Raw genomic sequence first — 23455 nt, forward strand, 5'->3', positions numbered from 1 at the left:
AGTAAAAGCAAACATTCCGTTGCCACATATAGTTGTCATGAGTCGCCATGAGATGTTTTCATCAGTCTTATTTTCCAGAAGTTGTTCAGAGCTACAACCACACATACACACAACGCCAAGTTATAACTTGAATGTTCAAAAGTTCAGTTATGAAAGGAATTAATCATATGATTCAATCATAGAAATGAAAAGTATTATCAACTGTGTAATGTACACTCTGAATATGTCACAAACAGGATTACCAAAAACATAGGGATTGAAAATATAAAGTTATTGAACAAATACCAAAACTTGATAAAAACAGCTAAGATGAACATACAGCTATATATTTTACACACAATTTTATACGACAACACACAGTACATCATCCTTACAAAATGACAATGCCACCAAAAGTTTTTCTTATACCATTGCTATAATTTATTGTTTTTGCTTACAAGACAATAAAATCTAGTTAAGAATACATTGTGTGTGAGTTATCATGTATGTTAGAGACAATGGGTGAGAGTTGGGAATACATATAATTTCAGCATTGACAAAGTCTAGCAGCCAGGGATACAGAGCTTGGTCTTTCTGTCCATCTTTAAATAAAATTGTTATCTTTGCTGTGTGTATCACATCTATTGTTATTGATTGCATGGAATAGTGGCTACACTGAAAACAACCAATTCAGACCAGCAGCAACATGGTATTAACAAATTCCGCTTATCAACAAGTTTGAATGTAGCTACCTTTGAGTACACATTACAGGGGTCAATAAGGGTCACACGGAATCCAACGTAACCGTGGTAATTTCATTTGGCATTGGCAGATTCTACAGTTGACGTCCGGCTCAGGAAGGTAAAAATGAAATCATTTTCTGCGTAACATCTTTGGCATTCCCATTTGGCCCATTCCACAAATCTACAGTCCAGTGTTGGGTAGTAGTTGTGAATGATGTAGCTCAAAATCAAAAAAACTCTTAAACAAAAACAAATTTACTGACGATTGAAGTGCAAGTGACATAAAGAGACCTTACATTTCTCAGTGCTCACATCACCAGCCTCTTTCCTTTATCTCATCAAAAGCTAAATGGGAGTCTTTCCTCTTTCCTCTTTATTTCAAACATACAATTACAAGAGTATAAGCTCTGTAGTTTGACAAGGAAAGGAAAACAAAATTATACCATTCAATCCTCTGGAACATAAAAAATATGAACATAGCTACCAAATCACAACACATGTTACATGATCACAAAATTACAAAACGTTGACATATACACATACATTCGATACCAAAAACATATCACAAGAAGTCTTAACAGTTTTGTACTTGGATAAAATTCTATACTGTTCAAAATCACTTCATACTTGGTAAACATCATGTCCAATGTAAGATGTTTGAAATCTTCAATATCTTAATTTACAATATGAGCTTTGCCCTGAGAATTCAAAATTCATTTCAAAAAATGAAGAAAAAAAATCTGATGAGTGATAAATTGGTATCAGAATCACAATACAAGTCACTTTAAAAGGTCAGCGAAAAAATTCAATATGATTCTGATTGCTTATCAGGATACTGAAGTTTCTTCATGAACAAAACACAATCAGTTTGGTCAAATACACAATGTTCTACACCACTTACGACAATACTGAATACTATTTGAAAGACAATATAGTCTGCATGAAAAATACTAACAGGTCCCCATTCTTCTTATGTTAGCAATTAGCTTGACTTAGGTAGTCTTTTATGATGAATCCATAGCAACATACCATCTAAGATGATGAGAATTTGTAATATGGCTCAGAAACAAATCCCAATATTCTCAAGTCTGTTTATAAAGAATCTCTGACAAATACCACAAGGATGATAGAAACTACCATCTGAGTAAAGAGCACTACAAATTTTGAATATCATCTTTTACATTATAGAGTCGACTACAACTGACTTTAATGGCCGCAATAGCATTGCTACACCGGTGATGATGATGTTATCATCAGCAGATTGCAGTCCTACAAGTTTTTTCAAAAGCTACTGACACTGACAGAGATGCATCTACAGTATGAAATAATACTGGATTTAATTTGCAATGGTTCATATTTGTCATTCCCTAGATTCAACTTTGGTATTTCAAAGTTCAACATTTTGAGGTGAAAAAACAGCAATGTTTTGTATGCAAAAGAGAGACTGAAGCAATTCAGTGAGGAATTAAGCTAGTATGGTTAGCTGTTACTGAGTTTTCTGTGATAGTGGTGGACTAATGCAAATGAAAATACCTGGATATAAGGCAATGTAGGGATCATTATAAATGACAGATTTATATGTAGTACACATATACCATGCCACACAACTCTTATAATGTCGCTGGTTTCATCATAGACCCTTGAGAAAAACAGACCAAGAATACCAGGAAAACGATGACATTATTTGTGGTAGTTACCAGATATATATTATGATTAAACACAATCTCTTACAAATTGAAAGCCCTGACATACAGTACAATGAAATTTTGCAACATTGTACCTAACCACTGGTTTGTTTTTCTTTACAATCTACAATTTTATTGAGAAACTGACCAAAAAAAGAAATCATTGAAGACACCTGCCTACTGCTCATCTGAATACAAAGCAGTTATTTTACATTGGAATGTCATATCCTCCATGCTGTGTGTTGCCTTGACAAGAGTTTAAATGTAATGCACATTTGCACCTGTTCACCCAAGTTTCCTGTACCCAGGTCCACACCCACCATTGAAAACAATGAATTTGGGCTAAACCATTGTGGTGAAAGGGTATACCTAGACAGCTGAGACTATAAAAGACAGTAAACATGACTTTCTAGCTCTAAAATTTCATTAGAAAAGTTTTCTCACACTCACACAACTATGCCAACTTTTTGTACCATCAGGGTTCACAAATTTACATATTGTGAATAGCAGCATCTGCTGACAGTGCAATATTGCTCCAGCATAAAAATGAATTCCACAAATGACATATAAACACTTACAGTACAAAGTTATGTACACGTATAGAATGACACTAATATTGGGCAAGAGTGTAGGTAAATGGATACAAACAGCATTTCACATTAATCATTGGTAAGCTAGGGAATCACTAGGATTAGGAATAGAGTGCATTATTAGAATACCCTTAGGGTAACCCCTTAAGTTCATATTAAAACGTCAGTGTCTAATAATCTTCATTCATGTCTTAATATGTATGCAAACCAGTTTTCGAATTCATCTTTTTGCAGTCTAAACAATTTAAATGGCAAAGATGAAGGCAACAGATATGAACAAATATTCACAAACGATAACCTTGTGACTCTTTGACAGCATATAAGTATTATTATTTCAGAATTTCTGGCATAATTAAAATTCTTTCACAGCATGTTGAACTTTGTTGTTGAACCAAAAAGTTCAAGTACTTGTATAATGATTGCACGGTCTATGTCTTTCATCCTAGAAGACATATTTCAATACAACATGAAATTTCTCTGATACTACATCACAATTCTATCTTCTATCAAAAGCATTTTGATTCCTGCCTACACTCTGTACAAATGAACTGCCAGTAATCACAGGGCTATAACAATGGTTATTATTTCTCATGAAAAGAAAGAAAGAGGTCTGTCTGTTGTGTTTTCCTGAATCTTATCAACAACTGAAAAGTTTTGGTGAATTCTCTGGTCTCTACTGATGGAAGAGATTTTAATATTTCATGATTGGGATCAGACTAACACTGTCTAGCTGAGTAGTAAAGGGACTATTGCCTGTATCATCATGTAAGATTTACCATTATCACCCAAATAGTCAAACTCCTCCATTAATCCTTTGCACCCTGCCTGATGAAAATCTCTGCATTGTGTCAAAGGTTACCAGAAGGTCAGGGTTCAAAGGGCAATGCCTTCATTCAATCTGTTAATAGAACAAGCATCCTCTGTAGGTGTCCAGAAAGTATGGCACCCTTGGTGATGTCATTCTTGTTGCAAAGTTGAGTACAACTACCTTTGTTCAGTTGCTGTTTTACACTTTATGGGGTAAATTTGCAACCAAAAATCATCATCATTGAACTCATTTACATTAAGGATTGCATTGTTTTATTCACTGAAATAATGATTTCTTTCAATTTTCACCCCGCCCTCAAACTATTGTATCATTACAATCAGCAAAGGATACATAATTTTATTTGTGATATCATCAATATGGCATTTTGTAATTTGTTTTTCTCCTTAAACTATTTGAGTTCTTAAAGGCAATCACACAATGTGACCCTTTTTGTACAGCAGTTCCTGATCAGAGCAGGCGTTCATAGAACAAAATATAAGCCTGACTATTGAGAACTTTGGATTCGGCAACTTCAGTGACATGTGCGTCACTGATGTAATACCACTTCCCTTCAATTGGATTATCTGGGGGTTCAAAATCAGTGAACGGCTTAGTGTTATCCCAGGCACATTTCTCCTCCTCAGTTCCATTTACATCGTAAGAGCCATCTTGGTCTGACTTCTGTGTTGCCATGGCAACATCCTGACAGTTTGCCTCATCAGTTTTCATCTCGTTGTTTTGTTGATCTTTGTTTATGTTGAATTGTTTGTTGTGTTTTCTTCCATGTTGTATGTATTGAACGAAGTTTAGCAATCTCTGAGAGGGTTGTCTGACCTTGACGTAGGCTGTGTAGTGGCCACCCTGTAACCTTCCACTGTGTTCAACCACACCGTACAGTGAATAGCATATCCGGTTTTCACTGTCTGCAACGTCCTATGGAAAAAATGATAAAGTATGTGGAATCATTGGATCTTGGCCAACAACTGTTTATTGAAGTGAAAACAAGGCTCTCAGTCATAAGGATTCAAGGTATTTGCATAGGCTGAGATCAGAGTGTTAATATGATTGTAAACATGTGTGCTTGTAAACTTCTTGTATACTCTTGAATCAAAGTTTTCTTGTTTATGTAAGAATCCTCTATTGATACTAGCATAATAGGTCAAACCCGAAATTCGAATGGACCATGGTACAAATAAACCCATGTGCGCAAACACACATAGAAGTATGTGTATTTCCGTTCACACTTGTATGCATGGGTTTGCCTGTACATGTGCCGCCATCACATGATCTTTTTTGCTTACTACAGTCCATCTGTAAAAAACACATTGTGTCATTTTTCTGGAGTAGAACCACTTCTCTTTGAATCAATGTACTTTCAAATAATACACTTGAGACTGTAAAGAAACAATGTCAACCGACCCAAGTAATGTCGCACAACACAGGAAGTGCAATCTTTGCATGTGTCAGGCTGGAAAGCATTATGTCAGCGTAATGACAGATTATGGACTTGTGATAAAAATATGCAATGGGCCATTTTCATAACCTCTGGAGATAACCTTTACTGAATGTACTTTTGGTGGAATGGTTCATTCATTCATTCAACATCGAATTTCTCATCTTATTCACTTTCAAAAATAATGTGGCAGATGTGTTTTATGTGGAATTTTGTTTTTTGTGTGAGCTAACATGTTTGAGCACTATCATCAAAACTTACCTTGCAGTTCTCACTGGAGAATGGAGCAAGATCCAACATCAATGGGAAATCTACGTGTCTGTTGACCTTGCGTAAACTATATCCAGCCTATTGGAACAAATGAAATAGCTGGAATTATCAGACGGTAAGTTAAGCAGTTCCGCTGCTGTTACTTTACAGCAAGTACCACATCTATCTTTACTATATGCATATAATTATGAGAATCTCTCATGTACAAATCAGATATTGTTCCAATATGAATGCATTTTGAGGAATTATGCAGTCTGTAAACAATAACTTGGCAAAGAAAGTCTGATTAAAAATCCACAGAAAATCACATCACTCTTGACATCCCATGCTACTTTTGATAGAAAACATATGAATATTACATGGATATTATTGACCTTTAAAGGTATACTGTCACCTGTTCCAATTTTCCCCCAGTTACCATGGAAAGAGAAAATCTAACCAATCACAGATTTTAAGCGGGTGGCCACTTTTAAAAAATCAGCGCCTCCAAATGGGCATTTTGAATACCAAGGAATGCCCCTTTGACCATATATGGGCTTATTTAGATTACAGGTGACTGTATACCTTGAAAGCAGCACTATTCAAATTTTGCACAAAGTCAAAATGCCCTGAAGATGATAAGTAAAAGTAAAAGATAAATATGGCGGGAAAGATGCTAAGTCGGCATAATCAAAGAATGAGACATTTCCACAAGCAGAAAAGAGAGTTGGTCTTACCTGTTGAAATCTTTTTAGATGTAATGTTAGTATTGGAGGGGGATGGTGTATCAGTAACTGTTTGCTGGCATTGGTGTACACTATCTTTGCATCCTTGGAATCTGACAATACAGACAACAAAATATTTTAACTTGAAAATGGCCATCAATGAACAAATTCTTCTTGCTGCTTCAAAAGTGCAAACATTGACATTGACGTACTGTAAGATTATGCTCCACACATATCCAGTTTTTACACTATTGATTTACCCTTGGTTTAACGACACCATTAAATTTTTCTTCATCAACAAGAAAAATGATGCATTGTCTCTTTAAGATGGCGCATTTTTTCTGTCACATGACATCTTAAAAATATCTACAAAAGTTGGTTGAAAAACTTGTAAATGTGTAATTTCAGACAGTACACCATCTCCTGCTTTACAAAAACTGCTTCATATCATTAGTTATTTCAAGTGTAATAATTATATTTATGGATGTTCAGTAATTTTCAAAGATTTTCAACAATTCTTACCTCCATTTTTCATCTTGGTGCAATTCTCACACCCAAATTTATTTTTCCCGGTGAGTAATTCCTGAGCTGTGAATTGACTAAGACACGACTGAATGGAACATTCATGTTCTCGGCTTTGGTATTTAGGGCCTAGGGGAACCATGGCCTTTTTAATTTCAATACTGTTTTGGATATCCACCCCACCTACAGCACCGAGCTCTTCTAAAACCACGGTTTCACTTTTTGATTTTTCCTGTTCCTGTTGGACACATTTCTTAGACTTGTCAGATACACTGCCATCTCCACTTTCATTTTGTCCTATGTCTCCGTTTTGGAGAACTTCAGGCATTTCCTTGGGGTTTGCAGCAGAATTTAGTAACTTAGATCCGTGACATCCATCCAGGTCATCACCATGACAACCATTGACATCACCATCACCTACAGCGCCACCCTGAGGCAGATCACTCACAATTTTCTCAGAAGGCTCTCTGTTTGGACTCTTATCTCCCTGAACGATACTTAACTTCTCCATTTTTTGTGTCATCTCTTGATCATCCTCATTGTCATCGCTGAGATCATCTTCAAGTACACCATTAACAAGGGGTGCTTCTTGCGACACAGGGCTGTCCCTCTCTCCACTCTTAGTCCTTTCTCCTTGATCCTCACACATCTCCTGGCAATTTGTGGCTCCGTCTTTCATGTTATCATGGCTGTTAACAACGACGTCTTCTTCCTTCATTGCTGATTTCTCACTGTTGTCATCCAGCAGAGGGCTAACGCTGCTTCCCCGTCTTCCGGTAGACACACTACTCAAACTGCTATCCCTGCTGTGAACGGCTGGTGGAGTGATCTTCCGGAACAACTCACGTTTATCAATGGAAGTCTCACTGTCTGCATCATTTGGATCTCGCAATAGTGGCTCATTCTCAGAATGGGACTCCTTTTTATCATCAAGCTTGAGCAGCTTTCCTTTCTTCTTGTTTTGCTGTGTGAACAAAAACACCGTAGTGAGCTCACAGATATAAACAACAATCCTGTCTATTATTAGCAATAAGTCTGTCTTTTTAGATGAATATAAATATTTTTACTGGTAGGCAAACACTGCCAGCACTCACAAGAGCTGTAGTTTGTATTTGAATTTCTTTCATTATAAGCTAAACCTTTTCATCACAGCTCTTTATTTCGATGCAATTGTTTACAGAAGCGTCTTTAGATTGGTACAATAGGAACAAGGGTGTGAAAAGTATAAAAAGTACATTCATATTGTTGTCTCATGTTTGGTTTTCTTTGGACTATCCATAATATGTAACACAGTAATCTCATGACCCATTTACCCTTTGAACTCTGACCAAGCAACATATGGCATCATCCCATTTTTTATCTGAACAGGGTGCAAAGGGTTAGAATATCCATTAAATAAGGTTTTTTACTCAGTTTCAGTATGAAACAACAGAAATGTATATGACATGACAATATACTTCCCACTAGCCAATGATGACTCTTCTAAATTTATGACAACAACTTACAGCATACTACCATCAATCCCTTGACATAATTTAAGATATGCTTTATGAGATTTTCACTCATTTCAAATCATTGTCATTGCAAGCGCTGTTCGAATTTGAAGACTAAGTTTGAAGTTGTCCTCTACAAAACTAACTAGCTTGCAATTTCATTTATCGTATTCAAATCAATACTTGAATTTTCTATTTTCCAATGATACAGACTTTAAAAGTCATAAAAGTTACCAACTTGAACTTTGTCAACTCTGGCCTAAAATTGTAAAAAAATCAAAAGATGAATATGTGTACCACTCTCCACACTGTTCTTTCAGCTCTGTTTGAAATGATAACAATACAAATCTGATGATTTTCAGATATCTACATTGCATTCTTACCTTTGCTTCTTTCTTGGCTTTCTTCTTGGCTGCTTTTTGTTGATGTTTACTAGGGCCTGTTGCCTCATCCTCTGTCTTCTTTATCACTGTGACTCCATCTGGTGGGCTATCTTGGTCATTTGCTGGTGGACTTTTGGGAGAAGACACACTTCCCCTTTTACATTTCTGAAATATTCCTTTGGCTGGCTGTAAAATTATAAAAGCAAATATTTTCCAAACATGACACTAAATCAGGTCGATATGATTGTATAAGCTGTCAAATTAATGATAATACCCAGTATCTATACACCTGTCAAGCAATACAGCTAGACGTTTGCCAAGATCACAAGTAATTTTTGCAATTTACTTGGCAGGTTTCAAATGTTCTGAAGCACTGAATATCTGAGATCTGCCAGTCAAAATTTTATGACTACCACATCTACAAACGTGGAAAAAGCTAGAGTTGATTTGCCAAATGTGAACAACCATTAAGTATTTATCGTTTTACAGGTGTAAGGATAGTCAAATCAATTCTTAGTAGTTTATGCAGTGAGGACCACGTAAATGCATACACACTGGTCCCACAGCATACTTTGTTAGTCCTATATAGAGTTTAACCATGCACTTTCACAAACATTACCTGGTCCATAAGACCACCAGATAGGCAAATCCAATGATCTGGACAACAGTTGGTGGTCAAAAACATAAGACCATCCAATTTGGTCACCCCGAGGTACAGTGAGCCATTAATCATCAGATTTTTGTACTTATGTAATACTAATCCATATATCTTGTAAGCATAAATTGATAATCTCTCATTGTAATTTGAATATCATGTGCTGTGAGTTGCGTTTGAGCCAGCTGACAAGACTGTAAAATTACTGGTACGGTAACATTATGAAATGACCAGTCCTTTGTCATGGTGCTGGCCGTTCCTTTCTGACAGTCGCAGTAATTGTAATTATGGAAAAACAGAAGGAGTGAAATTGAAAATATCACAAAATATGTTATACTCACCCAGACTTTGGCTTCAGTTATTGGAAGAGATAGATCTAGAAATGGTTCATAGACTTCAGAAGGCTAAAAAGTAATGAAAACAGACACATCAATACCGATTCACAAAAGAGACAAGCTGTTTCTACTAGATCAACTGGTATGATTTAAACCATAGACCCTCAAGTGTCTATGTTTAAACTAAAAGAATAAGATTTGGATGACCATCGACATTGGCCTGATTGTGGCATTTCAAGCACTTGGTGATGCATCATAGAATGAATGAGTACAAAAATGACTTAATCATGGCTGATGTGAAAGAGTACCAGTACTTTGTTGCTGCAAAATTGGATTCTGCTTTGACTAACATGAATGGGTACACGACTGGTGCACAAATACTTCGCTGTACTGAACATAAAATGAGACATGATTGGTACAACAGAATTTAAAAGATATGTGGTTCATTGAAAATCCAGTGACTACATTTTAACTTACCACATGGCATTCTTCACAAAGCACTGTACTGATCAGCTGACCTCCAAACACACTGTCTACAAACGTCTTATTGACACATTTTCCATAATCTGCTTGTAAACAATAATGGCTTGATTTCAGAAATATTCATATTGAAATACAATAATTATGAAACATAGAATACTGCTTTAAAGGCTGGTGCTAGCTATTTTGATGGTTGATTAGTGCTACCTGCTTTGGTTCTGTATTCATCATCATCATTGTGCAAGGTGTAATGTTTTGAAACATCTTCAAGCATTTGCTCTGCCATGCTCTACAGATATGAGCCATGCACCACTGAGGGCGCTCTGCAGTATGCTTTGCAAATCATACCAAACAGATAACCAAATTCATATTTACTCAAAATCATGTCTACACCAGGAAATCATGCGAAAACTGACTCAAATATCAAATGATCTTCAAAGAACAATACTCCCTAAACAGAGGCAAATTATGCAAAGCTCTTTAATGTCCCTACCTTTTATTTTCTCTTTAATTTCTTCTTCCACATTTTTTGGATTTACTGTAGTTTGGAATCCAAATTCTTTCAGAATACCTTCTTTCACCCTCTGTAAAAAAAGTAAAGGGAATAACTTGTCACTTGATTTGAGTAACCCATCACAATAAATTCTTCAGTAAATGACATTGAAACTTAACAATAATGATTGTGGGCCACGACCATGTCAATCAACTTTTCCCACATACATCATCTTAGTCAGTGGTTGGTTTGAAATTATTTTTGCTTTGAGGTAGAATGCGCATCAGGACAGATATTAGGCCTCTCAAATTTTAACAATTCTCTCCTGATTTACCACTTGTGGGGGCTCATATCAAAGCTCTTGGAGTGAGAAAAATTTTCACCATCTTAGATTTTTTAAATTTGAATATTTTATTTTCCATATAGAGTTAATAAAGGGTAGGCGGCCATTTTGAATTTCGCCTGTTGGCAAATCAAATGTTAGGCAATTTGTTCCACTATTACCAAACTTTGCACAGTGACCCCTGATTTTATTCTTGATTTGACAAAAAAAGCATTGAAAGTTTCGTTGAGGAAAGTTTGAGCAATAGTCTACGTCTTTCACTTTTGAGGTGCATACTATCCTAACTTAAAAGGACATTTCTTGCTCCATTTTGTACACAGCAACTATGCTAACATCACCTTACCTTGAGTTCTTCAGACCTCATTCCATCAAGCAGGTACCTCAGTAATTCATGGCTGTCCTGTTGTTGGTAACCTTTAAATCTTGGTGCTCTGTGAAATATCAAGTATAACCATATATGTGATTTCATAACCAAATGCAATGAGTATTCAATAGACAAGGATATCAGAGAAAAGGCTGATGCTATTCAGTCCATCTTGAGGGTGGCACTGACAATGCATTAACATTAATAGTAAACTAGGATTGTGAAATCATTGACATGTATTGACTAAACCTACAGGCTGTTGACAAAGTACAGATGATGAAATTACGCTGACTGGTACGGCTACTCTTGGAATTAAAAGAGGTGACGTCACTGACATACAAGAATGTACTGTCACAGACATACAAGAATGTACCAGTATGTAGCTATTAAATGTCACAACCATAGCAGAAACTGGATGGTACATACTGAATTTCAGTTCATTTGATTCCGCAGTTTTTTGAGAAATTTCTCATTCATACCAACCAACATGCCCCATAAGTCAATTTGATGGACAATTGAACAATCTTCTCTCAAAGGAAAATATTACATTTCACATGCAAAATATAGTGTCATTTAAAGGATACTTACAAGAAATTCCTAAATTGACTTACAGAGTTTAGAAATCTTGAGAGTTAGAGGGTACAATTACACTAACAGTGCATTAGTACAGCATGTACACTGTGTACATAGTGCACAGGGGCAAAAAAAACCCACCAGCGTAGCATTGCAAGTAACAGGAAACACTACAGGAGAGGTATACTTACTTTTGACACACTTGATTGAAGAGTAGCCGTGGACTGACAGTTCCTTTGCCTTGTTCATTCATCATTTTCAGAAAGAGTATCATGGCCGACGTGAGTGAGCCCGCTTCTGGTAACACCACAGTCAATGGCATCTATAAAATAATGGAAAGAGGATAATCACCCGTAATTACCGACTATGAAGATCAGGTCAGGAAGGTCAAGCACAGCTGCTATTACGACTAGTGTCAGTAATAAGTGTCATGGCTTTTCGTAACGTAAGTTTTGAGCAAAGGTTTAAGTCTTTCAATAACGGAACACATACTATCTTTACATAATCTAGCAGCTTCACAAAGCTATGGCAGCGTCCCTTAAGAAAATATAATAAAGTATTCATAGGGTGTGCAAACGTCTACAATGGGGTGAAAGGTTTGGGAAACTTACAAGTTTACTTTCTTCATGTTTCTTATTCTTGTCTATGGTATCAGTTTCCATTGGCAGTATTGTCATGGTTACGCCTTTCTTGCTCAGCTCTGCCATCAATGAGTCCAACACATGTGTCTGATTCATACTCTGTGAACAAAGACAAATGAGATATGACAGTTATAGATTTATCTGCAGATACAAATAGTACTGTATGCATATAAATACTACAAGGTAACAATAACACATCTGCATGTGTGATCAAAGAATGCACAGCTATTAAAATATTTGTAAAGGGTTTCCGTAAATATAGGCAAATATTCAGTTATATTGCTGTGATTGTCAACAGAGAGAAATACCTCTTGCCAACATGTATAATTTCGCTGTTGCTACATAAGTGACATATTTGTATGTACAGCTTGAAGTAATGAGGGCCCAGAGGGGTGGCCAATTTAGATAACAATTTATAATTTGCATATTCTTTTGTTGTGCATATTCTTTTGTATGGCTATTAACATACAAATTGATTGCTGGCAAAACAGATGGGTGACCCATCTTTCAACATCCCCTTGTGGAGAACCATGCACTACACTGTTTCACGATTTTGATGACAGCAACCATTCCCTGATTTGTGATAAGAATTTGCCATGAGTGAGAGATGGGTGTGTACCATGTAGGATTAAATGTAACCAAATACATTTGCTTAAATGGGAAGTTACAGAACTGTGAGTGCACAATAGGGGGTTACCAGCCACTTGCATACACTGGGTGGGAGTTTTTGAATTCTCACAGCATCGCTTTGACCGTATGATAAATTTTAATAATCTATACGGCACTTTCATGACATATGCAAAGAGGGGTCAAATGGTCGTACAGGGCACACATTTTGAAACATATGCGTCCTCCGACAAAAAACAGAACATCCATTCAGTTTATTTTCAACTCAAGTTTAGTCACAATATACTCACAAACATCATATGCAAGGATTAATGATAACAAACGCCTGAAATATGGCAGAATTTTGGGATTCTGGGACTAAACACAGCACATCCGATCAGTAGCGTGGCTTTTTACATTTGCATAGATTTATGATAATCCGGCTTTTATAGGGGAAGTTCCTGCTTAAATTTCCACACTTGGCTATTGTACATGTACACATTTGAACACTATAATGCCACATTATCTACATCAAAGTACAGTAAATTTTGAAAGACTGTTGATCCAAAGCTAAGGTTATAAAACTCTCAATCATGCTGTACAGCTTCAAGACTACAATGTATTCTGTTGATATCTACCATGATTTAAGTGACAGAAAACACTGGATTTCAACATAAAAATCTTTCAAACTGTCAAAGTATCATCCACCTTATAAATCATTACAAAATATCTCTTTCATGTGTGTTTCTGATGCACTGGTTTTTTGAAATGCACTCACACAAAATTACAGTGTCAGGTACAAACTAGCAATTGTCTGCCTGGTCGGATATCACTTTAAAATCTCACAATAAGGCTAGGCCATGCATTCTACAGTACCGTCATCAGTAATATCATAGTACAAGGTACACAGTGCCTAAGGAAAGATCTGCATACCTCTGAAAAATAAAATGCTTTAGCTGGCTGACAGCCTGAGTGAATTCACTTTGAAACTTGTCTAAAAAAATTACATTTTCTATTTCCTGCTTTTTGATGACTGAAAATTTGTTTGCTTCTTGTTCTTATAATACTGAGAACATCAGCAATTCCAACACAGATAAACTTTGATACAAGCAATTTTGAATTTAAAATACGACCACCCCAATTTCCTGTAAGCAGGTCCAAAATTATCATTGACAACAATGGGTTCGGGCCAAACCATTGTGGTGACAGGGTTATTGCTTTTTACTGCCATGTTTTGCACTATTTCTTGGTGAAAATGATTAGCCATGTGGCTAGTGAGAGAATTTTGCATATGTTTCTAGTCCACACACAATTGCTAAACAGTATAAGCCTAATATTCTCTTCTTCGTATAATATGTATAGAACAGTGTTTTCTCTCAGCTGCACAATTGCACAAATTGCACATTTTGAGCCCTGAAAAAGTACTGACAGCGCAGAAATCACGCATGAAACACAGCAAGCATAGACATCCATATATATGTGGATGACCGAAGGGCATAGTGTTGTGACCTGTGAATTTGCTATATTTTCTAGTCACAATACTATCTCAGAAAAGACAAAATACGGCCTGTCATTCAGCGTTGGTGACGTGCATAACATGGAGTGTATGCATCAAAAAAGAACAGCCAACAACGTAGTTGTGGTTTAGTCTCCATGGATACTAGTTCTATTTATGTTCATGATTTGATAACAGGAAAGTTTGAAAGCCGAACTTGAAACACTGTATCAATGACAGAATTATGGAAAATTCCAGTTTTATCATTGTGGAGGCACGCTGCAGTGACGACGACACTCAATGGCAGTGAAATGCAATCATTCGATCACCATAAATTTTCATGGATTTAAACCCCAAAAGTCGGACCAAATCGTATCTAAGGGAACAAATACATCAAATCCTGAGTCGGGGAAACCTGTTGGTGACAAATTGACAGAAGATAGAGAGCAACCGAGCACATAACAAGCTGACAAACATCATGATGTCAATGATAGTATGGGTGCTGCATGCAACATAGACGACGCAACTGAACTGGGTGACGATCGTAATATCGGGGAAGCACTTTCCCTAAACTTAGGCAAAATCAACAGTAACACTGCCCCTAAAATGTCAAGTCTGTCCCCTTATTTTGATAAATGAGGCACAAAGTGCCCCCTCTCAGTGAACATGTAGAGACAATGCAGAGAGAATGTATGGCAACAATGTGAACAAAGAAACTAGGCTCTGTGACAACTTACCTGCATTACTGCATTGAAGAAGCATGTGTTCCCTAAATTATTTAATCCCTGAAATAAAAGATGAAAGCATGATAAGACTAAAAGATATCACCAATATGTCTATTCTTTGCAACAGCAAGATGTACTTCAACTTCCATATAGCATGTTGATATATATTAATTTTTTAATAAAAGTAATTGTGAGAGTCTTGGATACTGCCAAATTATTGTAAAACAGATTTTTCAGTCTTCAAAAAGGGCACAGTTCAAAGTTTGAGGATGTACAAAAATAAAGATATCCTGTTTACTGATTCCAATAGCTCCCAATGCTTTACATAATTATAGCAAATTTACAGTACTTGTAAACTGTATGGATTGATAATTTGTTGTTGAAAACAACAACTATGAATAATTAAATAGCTTCATGAGTTGCCATTAAGATTGCCAACCATACGTATGTCATTTTTATTCCAAGAGAATTTGTTGTTTGTAAATCTGAACAGCAAACTGAACACCAGATACACACTTTAAACCACTGTATGATTGGAAATGACTTCCTTTTGGCCTGCCTGGGGTGGGTAGATACTGGTCTGGGTGGGTAGATTGGGGTGGGTATATTGGGGTGGGTAGAGATTTGGCTGGGGTGGTAGATCTTTGGTTGGGGTGGGTAGATCTCAGGCTGGGGTGGGTAGATCCTGGGCTGGGGTTGGTAGATCCTGGGCTGGGGTGGGTAGATCTTTGGCTGGGGTGGGTAGATTGGGGTAGGTAGATATTTGGCTGGGGTGGGTAGATCTTTGGCTGGGGTGGGGAGATCTTGGGCTGGGGTTGGTAGATCCTGGGCTGAGGTGGGTAGATCTTTGGCTGGGGTGGGTAGATCTTTGGCTGGGGTGGGTAGATTGGGTAGGTAGATATTTGGCTGGGGTGGGTAGATCTTTGGCTGGGGTGGGTAGATCCTGGGCTGAGGTGGATAGATATTGGGCTTAGTGGGCAAGATTTTACAATTACCTGCCTGTGGATGGGTGGAAATAGTTGTCAATCTTTAATTTGTAGAGATTTGAAGGGAGGCATACCAGATATACAATATGCAAAACCTAATAATCATGGTAGGCACAAATTTTCTCTGTCAAACAACTTTTCAAAGATATCTGCCTGGATGTGGTTTTATTTTCTATAAATTTCTGCATTGGTTAGACACTGCGTCCATTAGCATTGCATGTTTATTTATATCAGAAGGAAAAAATGAAAGAAAACATTTATTTAAGAGCATATTGACATATAAATATGAAAATTAATTTAGCAACAGACAATGAGGTATTTCCATGAGTGCACAGTGGCACAGAAAGAGACATTGCAATATGGGAAATCCATTGTCGGTATTTGACAATCAATATCGTAGTCATAACAATCACAGGAAATACTGCAGGTCAAACCTATTCGCCCATTTCGCTGTAAAAAGGTCCTTACACAATTTCTGGGTTTTATTTCATGTAGATTAACACTCTTTAACATTCTCTGGGACTTGAAAATTTTATGAGAGTTCTGATAACCTAGTTTGTTGATAACTGTCTACATTATCCACTGCTGAGGGTAGATGCTTCAAAATACACTTAAACCAGGAAACTTCTTGAAAAAGAGTAATCGGCAGTTGCTACTGTAATCAATAATTTTTAAACCCCAGCTCAAAAAGGCGCGGGATCGGGATTAACTGAGGTGTTAAGAAGATTATGAGGCATTTCTGTCTTTTGTCTTCTTTTGAAATTGCAATCATTATATACATAAATATGTTGCTAGATTTTTTGATTAAGTCCGCACGGGGGTTTAACTTCTTTCTTACCTTAGCTTTGTGTAGTACAGTACCAATTGGTTTTCCCGTCACATTCTGTTTTTCTTTCTCCACAATCTCTGCCTCTCTCTCTTTCTTCTTCCCTAAATGAAGACATTGACAGAATAGTTCAGCCAGCCTGCAGCTTCTCATTTACACTCTTTGAATCCAAACACTGTTCTGACTTTTATCACCGTCTGCACATTTCCTGTACTGCATTCAGAGTGTAATATAACATGATATTTGACACAGGGATAAAACCCACTACACTTATTTTCCTGTTTGACAATTTCCCTCTTCCAGTCGCCGCTCACTTTTTTGTCTTGTCAAACCTGTTTACCCGTTTCCCCTGTAAACAGGTCCACACTCACCATTGATAACAATGGGTTTGGGCCAAACCATTATGGTGAACAGGAAAAATTTCATCATCACTTCCTTTCTCTCTATGATCTCATGAAAGTTGACATCACACATTTCAGTGATGAAATTATGGATATAAAACTTTCGTTTGTCATATTGTTTCAGTGCAGTCCAGAGATTTGTTTGTTCATGGTGAAGCACTTCCCCTTTTCTTAACAATATGGACTGAACAACTCATGCACACAAGGACTACTGAAATTATCAGAGATAAATAATGACATTATGAGAGTGCAAAAACTTTTTATGCATAAAAATTCATTAATCCCTAGAGTGCTGTAATTTTCCCACAAAAATTTTAGAGCAACATTTTACCATTTTTATGACTTTATTTTCAATATTTTTATAATTTCAAACCAAATGGACATCACATTTTATTGGCTACAGTTTCTTATCAAAATTTTGGTGAAAATCTGAAAGATAATTAAGCTCAAAGGGTTAATCTACCGGTACGTGTAAATGACCATTTGATTATGATATCAAATATACAACTCAAAACTGTACCTTTGCTTTCTAATTCATTACAGCAGTCACAACTTTTCTTGTGCACGCTCAAAATTTTGACTCGACTTTTAGAAAAGTGTGATGATGCATGGCAAATACAGTATTATGTTATCAGTTTTTAGGATGAAGACAATGAAAATCATACATGAAGGCCTTTCAATAAAGTGTAGCTGCAAATGTTAGCACAAAATACACAACATTTGTCTAAATTTCTATCTGCAGTGGCCAGCCTATGGTTCACATGATGCTGTACATAGCAGCAGACCTAAAAACCAAACTGCTGTTTGTTAAGATTTTCAATCCACAATGCCTGTTTGAATCAAAAGTGACTATGGCTTCACAGGAACATACTCATGATACCACAGAGTGCTTTGTATACATTGAGTAAAGACATGAATGGTCCTGTAAGAGTGTTTCCTCTAGTGTTGACTCATCTACTGATTCTATGATGCGAATTTTTCTAAAACATGACAACATTATCATTTACACTGACAACTGTTTCCGTCAAAGATGAAGTACTTACCTGAGGATGGTCGTTCTGTTTTGGTCACACCAGCCTGTTTTTTGACGAATTCTATGCATTCTACAAGTTTTCTATTGCTGTCAAACGTGACATCGTCATCACACTCATAACACCTACAGGAAACAATCACAAATGAACACAGCTGCAAAATGACATTTCTGATGAAGTTTTCCCAAAATACACATGCATGTATCAGTTATCAACAGCTTCCTATGAAAATCAAGTGCAAAAATATCATATTCATTCCATTTACCTATACTTGGTTTTATCAAGGGCCTGATATGTTGAAATAATGAAACTAGTGTTATACAATTATGTACCTTCCTTGTGTGGCTTTATTTGCATATTCATGACTTTTTCACTGTCTCTGTTTCACTTAGCATTGGAAGTAATGTTAGCATGGATTTCTTGGAAGCAATGACCACACAAAACTTTGCCCACTGTGCTACAGTATATTGTCTTCTCTTACAATTCTTCAATTCTTCTCATACAATTTTAATGAAAACTTGGCAACCTGTTTCTTTCTTCTTTTTGAGAGCTAACTTGGTAATGTACGGTATATGCATCACAGATAAATTTGGTGATGATTAAAGGCAAAGCCTCCCTTTAAAAGGGCGTGAAGCTATGGTGTTCATTGTGTAGGTGGACACCAAACAGGTGACATGCGGGCACCGCTCCAGAAAATGCTACTTATTAGTTTTTTCAGGCCACAAAAACACAGACAGGCTGCCAAGGAGTCAGCGCAAAAGCTGCTGCTGACCAAACTCTGTGGTTATATTCAAATTCTAATGCGACTGGAAGACAATTTTTTTTGGAAGTTTGAGCATTGATGGTGGGGAATCAATGACCGTTGATGATTTGAACTGACCGTCAATCAAACGCTTGTATAAACTCTGTTTGCAGGATTAACTTTCTATTTTTCATCAATTTTGATCCACAGAACAAGTACATGTACATTTTCTTCTTCATCTTCTTCTCACTAAAGTATCTCTGTATACAAAGTATACCCTTTACAAGCACAAGACGTTGTGTGTGATGTCATTATTTAACAAATTAATTCTAGTCCGGACTACAATTCAGACGTCAAAAATAAGACTGGACATTGTACACATATAGGCTGTGTTGACATGTCAAATACTGGGTATTTTGACATAGGTTTGGGAGAAAATGTATACTACCAACAGAGAATTACAGTTATTGGAGCTTTAACCTACCATACGGCCCAGTTGTTTAGATTCACTACAACAGAGTGAGGTGATGAATGTGCGGTCTGGAAATGTTTCAATGCATGCTGCCCTGGTGAATTACGGTCACAACCCTGTACAAAGAGATAGATGTACAGAATCGATGATTCTACTCCCAAATAATGAGGAAGATCCATCAGAGAACAGCAGTACATGTAATTGCAGATCAATGATTGTACAGATCCAAATTTCATTGTGAGAAATCACTGGAAGTTTCCAAATGTGGTCATTCAATATGGTAAAGCTTTCAAGACTACAGATTAGAGCAGTATGTTGATACATGTAGGTAGATGAGTATTTACCTGGTGACCACACTGTAAACAACACCATATTGTAATCTCTATGTCATCAGGAATTACAGAATCAGCTGAAGTGGTTTCTTCTGTTGAACTTTTCTCCTTTCCTTTGCCGCCATCTTTTTTACATGTCTACAGAACATGAAATAAGCATACAAACACAGTATAATATCAATAATTTGAAAAGACGCAAGAGTGTACACACTAACATCTGAAAACACTATGATACAAAATACACTGTTGAATCAGGATTCTTCACTCAGATATATGGAAATCTCATTGATTGATTTAGTATATACTGGAAAATATGGTATCAATTATGATATGATTGTTGATTTTCACTTTAACTTAAACATCTGGACGTTTTCTCTTTTGCCCTACTGCAGCATGAAAAAAGTTGTGTCTTTCCTCTTTCATCTTTAAAGAAGCAATTTTAACTTTTTTCACTTTTAGAAAAATAGGAAACTCGAACACAGATTTTTCTCATTATGGGAGAGTCAGACATTTCAATGACACATAAGAATTATTGTAAATCTCTCTGAAACTGAGTGGGTGAAGACAGTCATCATCAAATAATCCAAAGATGTTTACAAAACAAATCATTCACAATAGATACTGTGATGTCAATCACAATGGTCATTCATGTTACATGTAGCAGTCACAAACCAAGAGAATACTATTTTCATTGTATGTGTATTTCCACTGCAGATATTACGAAGAACCTACCAGACAATCTCCAAGCGTCGCTTGCTTCAGCGCCTTTTTAACATTGGACAAGACAACCGACTTGTTGATGTGCTCACAGCTCTTCCCTGTTATCAAAAATACACAACATAATACCAGTTTAATCAAAGGTTGTACTAATAATATAAGGGATACTCTTAACTGCAAGTAGCCAGTTGACATGCCTGGCTAAACCAGGTGATAGGGTACCCATGTTTGTAAACTATATTGACCTGTTAACCCCAAATTCCATGTAAACAAGTCCCCAATCACAATTGATAACAATGGATTTGAGCCAAACCATGGTGGTGAAAGGGTTTAAAAATGCATATTAATTCTTTTTTTTTTCTCTGCAGGGGTTACACTTCACCAAAGTTTGTCAACAACTATGCATGTTGTGATTTACAATATGCTTTTTTTTTTATCAACACCCACATCAAACTATCTCCAACAAATTCCATTTTTGATATGTCATCTGTTTGATGTACATCAAAAGGTTTCTGACCAGCTTCAAGGATACTTGTTGTGTGACAGGAAACTTGTGATACTTCACTATCATTTTTAAATTTATGTCCATATTATTTTTAGAGAAAGTTTGGATCTCAAACAACAATCACAGGTTTGTCATCTTAAACATCTAACTTGACTAACCGACAGGAAATGAAATAATATGCCTATGACTTTTCAATGTCCAATATATGTATTCATTATATCAACAGAATAAATAGCTGAAACAAGTGCTTTGATTCAACTATGAAGGTTGTTGCAAAAACGCATCATAAACTGACAACAAATGACATTTTTATTATCAATCAAACATGTATCAACTAAGGCTCAAGTAAGTATCAAAGGTTGAGAAATACAAGTCTATACTATTGCAAGTACACTTTACAATCATGAATAAGCTTGATAGAAAACATGACTAACTGGAAAAGTAAAGTCTAAAAACGAACCTGTTAATGATCCAAACATGCAACACATTTAACAAAACATTTCTCTAATGACAGGAAAACTGATTAACCATAAAAAATCCAGAGGAGAAACTCATTATAAGCAGATAGCACTGCATTTACAATTAAAAATTGCATGGATATGGTGACAGTAATCACATTTGAGTCATTTTACATCCATATATATTGCAGTATGGTATTTGTTATTTAACTTACAACTAATGCATTATGAGGAAATGCTTCACTAATGACAAAGACAATGATATTTTTACTTCACGTTTCATGTATCTTGCAATCTTCAGACAGACCTGTCTGATGATTGCAAAATGCACAATAACAAATATTTCTCTTCAAGTACAAAGTAACAATATTTTTTACTTAAGTTTCATGCATCTTGTAGTATTCAGACAAACAGTCTGAAGATTGGACCTACCATAGATATGAATGGGCACACAAACAAACACATCTTTTGAATCTTACCAAGAATTCCTTCGCCAGCAGTAGTCTCATCTGAAGAGTCATTGTATCTGTCATCTCTCTTCTGTTTTCTGAGCCTATGCTTCTTCTTTGTCATGACAGTTAACTGACTAGACTCCAAAACTCGCATTTAGACATTCATTTACACTCACCTGAAAAACACAGCAATTTTTCAAAATAGGAAACCTTAGTGTATTTCACTGGTGGTTTCACTGGTGGACGATATTGGCTGGGTTTTACCATGGAGCTCCATGGTTTGACGAAGTCCAGAACCATACCGGTACCATATCATGCACAAAGAGATTTTTATGAGAGTTGACAACGTCTGTCATGTATTTCTAGAGTAATTTACAGTTTAAAAATCTGGTACCGAAATTTCTAAAATCAGCCGAAATGAAGTACTGATCTGCAATAAAGCGTGCTCTGGATCTAATATACATGAAATGTTACATTCCCAATTACTGCACACTCTATCATCTCGCACCCACTGATGGAATTACCACTTACGGCAGGAATCGAAAATAAAGTCCCTGTTTCGTGTTTCTAACTGGGGCACGTCAAAACGAGAAACAACGATGCGTGACTCACGGGTGTTGAAGCATTAGTTCCTGTAGTTTACCGAAGAGTATTCGGCATTAATCATGACGTCACTACCCGTGTTGTACCTCGCAAGAGAGGGCAACCGGCCTGGAGCACTACTGTAAACATTTTCTGGGGGTACTAACCCACATTCAACCCCTGGCATTCATGATAAGGTACACTTGAAAGTTAAGCAACCGCTAACTCGCCCGTGAACCCAGCCATAAAGTTACTAACTCCAGCTAGTAAGGTAGTGCGTAGCCGTACAGTACGCGTACTGTACCTAACAAACCAGCCGCTGGCTGAGAAGCTTCAGACGAGGCACACCCAATGTAACGTTCGATCTGACCGCATAAAACAGGGCACTGTTCGTCGCAGTCTATATCCCTGAATAATTTCAAAATCAATGAAGTAAACTCACCAACTCGATCATGAAATTAGACGATAATAAGGTACATGAAACGGGAAAATAGCTTGACTTATCACCGTAACATACGCATGGCCTCTAGTTTTAGCAACCGGAAGTAGACATCACTACTTTACGACAAATGACTGTTCGCTATCTCCGATTACGGAAATGAAAGTGATGG

The 23455-nt window shown here is 36.6% G+C and overlaps 1 protein-coding gene across 1 annotated transcript; it reads right to left on the reverse strand.

Annotated features, from left to right (window-relative positions):
• Nucleotides 1–396: 396 nt before the first annotated feature.
• Nucleotides 397–23420, reverse strand: LOC139142752 (ubiquitin carboxyl-terminal hydrolase 16-like). Its single transcript, XM_070712860.1, has 19 exons — nt 23287–23420; nt 22290–22438; nt 20863–20948; nt 20143–20268; nt 19811–19914; nt 18597–18709; nt 17165–17256; nt 15353–15400; nt 12485–12613; nt 12065–12195; nt 11280–11367; nt 10594–10684; nt 10098–10186; nt 9627–9689; nt 8631–8816; nt 6755–7718; nt 6245–6345; nt 5520–5606; nt 397–4738 (listed from the first exon to the last, which is right to left on the reverse strand). Exons 2-19 carry the CDS (start codon nt 22414–22416, stop codon nt 4274–4276), a joined length of 3090 nt encoding a protein of 1029 aa, XP_070568961.1. The 5' UTR covers nt 22417–22438; nt 23287–23420; the 3' UTR covers nt 397–4273.
• Between the last annotated feature and the right edge of the window lie 35 nt (nt 23421–23455).

This window comes from Ptychodera flava, chromosome 10, assembly GCF_041260155.1.
Source record: "Ptychodera flava strain L36383 chromosome 10, AS_Pfla_20210202, whole genome shotgun sequence".
Taxonomy (NCBI): Eukaryota; Metazoa; Hemichordata; class Enteropneusta; family Ptychoderidae; genus Ptychodera; species Ptychodera flava.

Bases quoted from the DNA above. Each gene is read 5' to 3' on its own strand.
- LOC139142752 (XM_070712860.1), bottom strand. From the start codon at position 22,416: ATGCGAGTTTTGGAGTCTAGTCAGTTAACTGTCATGACAAAGAAGAAG. The intron at 10,685-11,279 runs GTAAGGTGATGT...CTTTTTTTACAG, and splicing joins TGAGGTCTGAAGAACTCAAG to AGGGTGAAAGAAGGTATTCT. The intron at 7,719-8,630 runs GTAAGAATGCAA...TTGTTCACACAG, and splicing joins AAGCCAAGAAAGAAGCAAAG to CAAAACAAGAAGAAAGGAAA.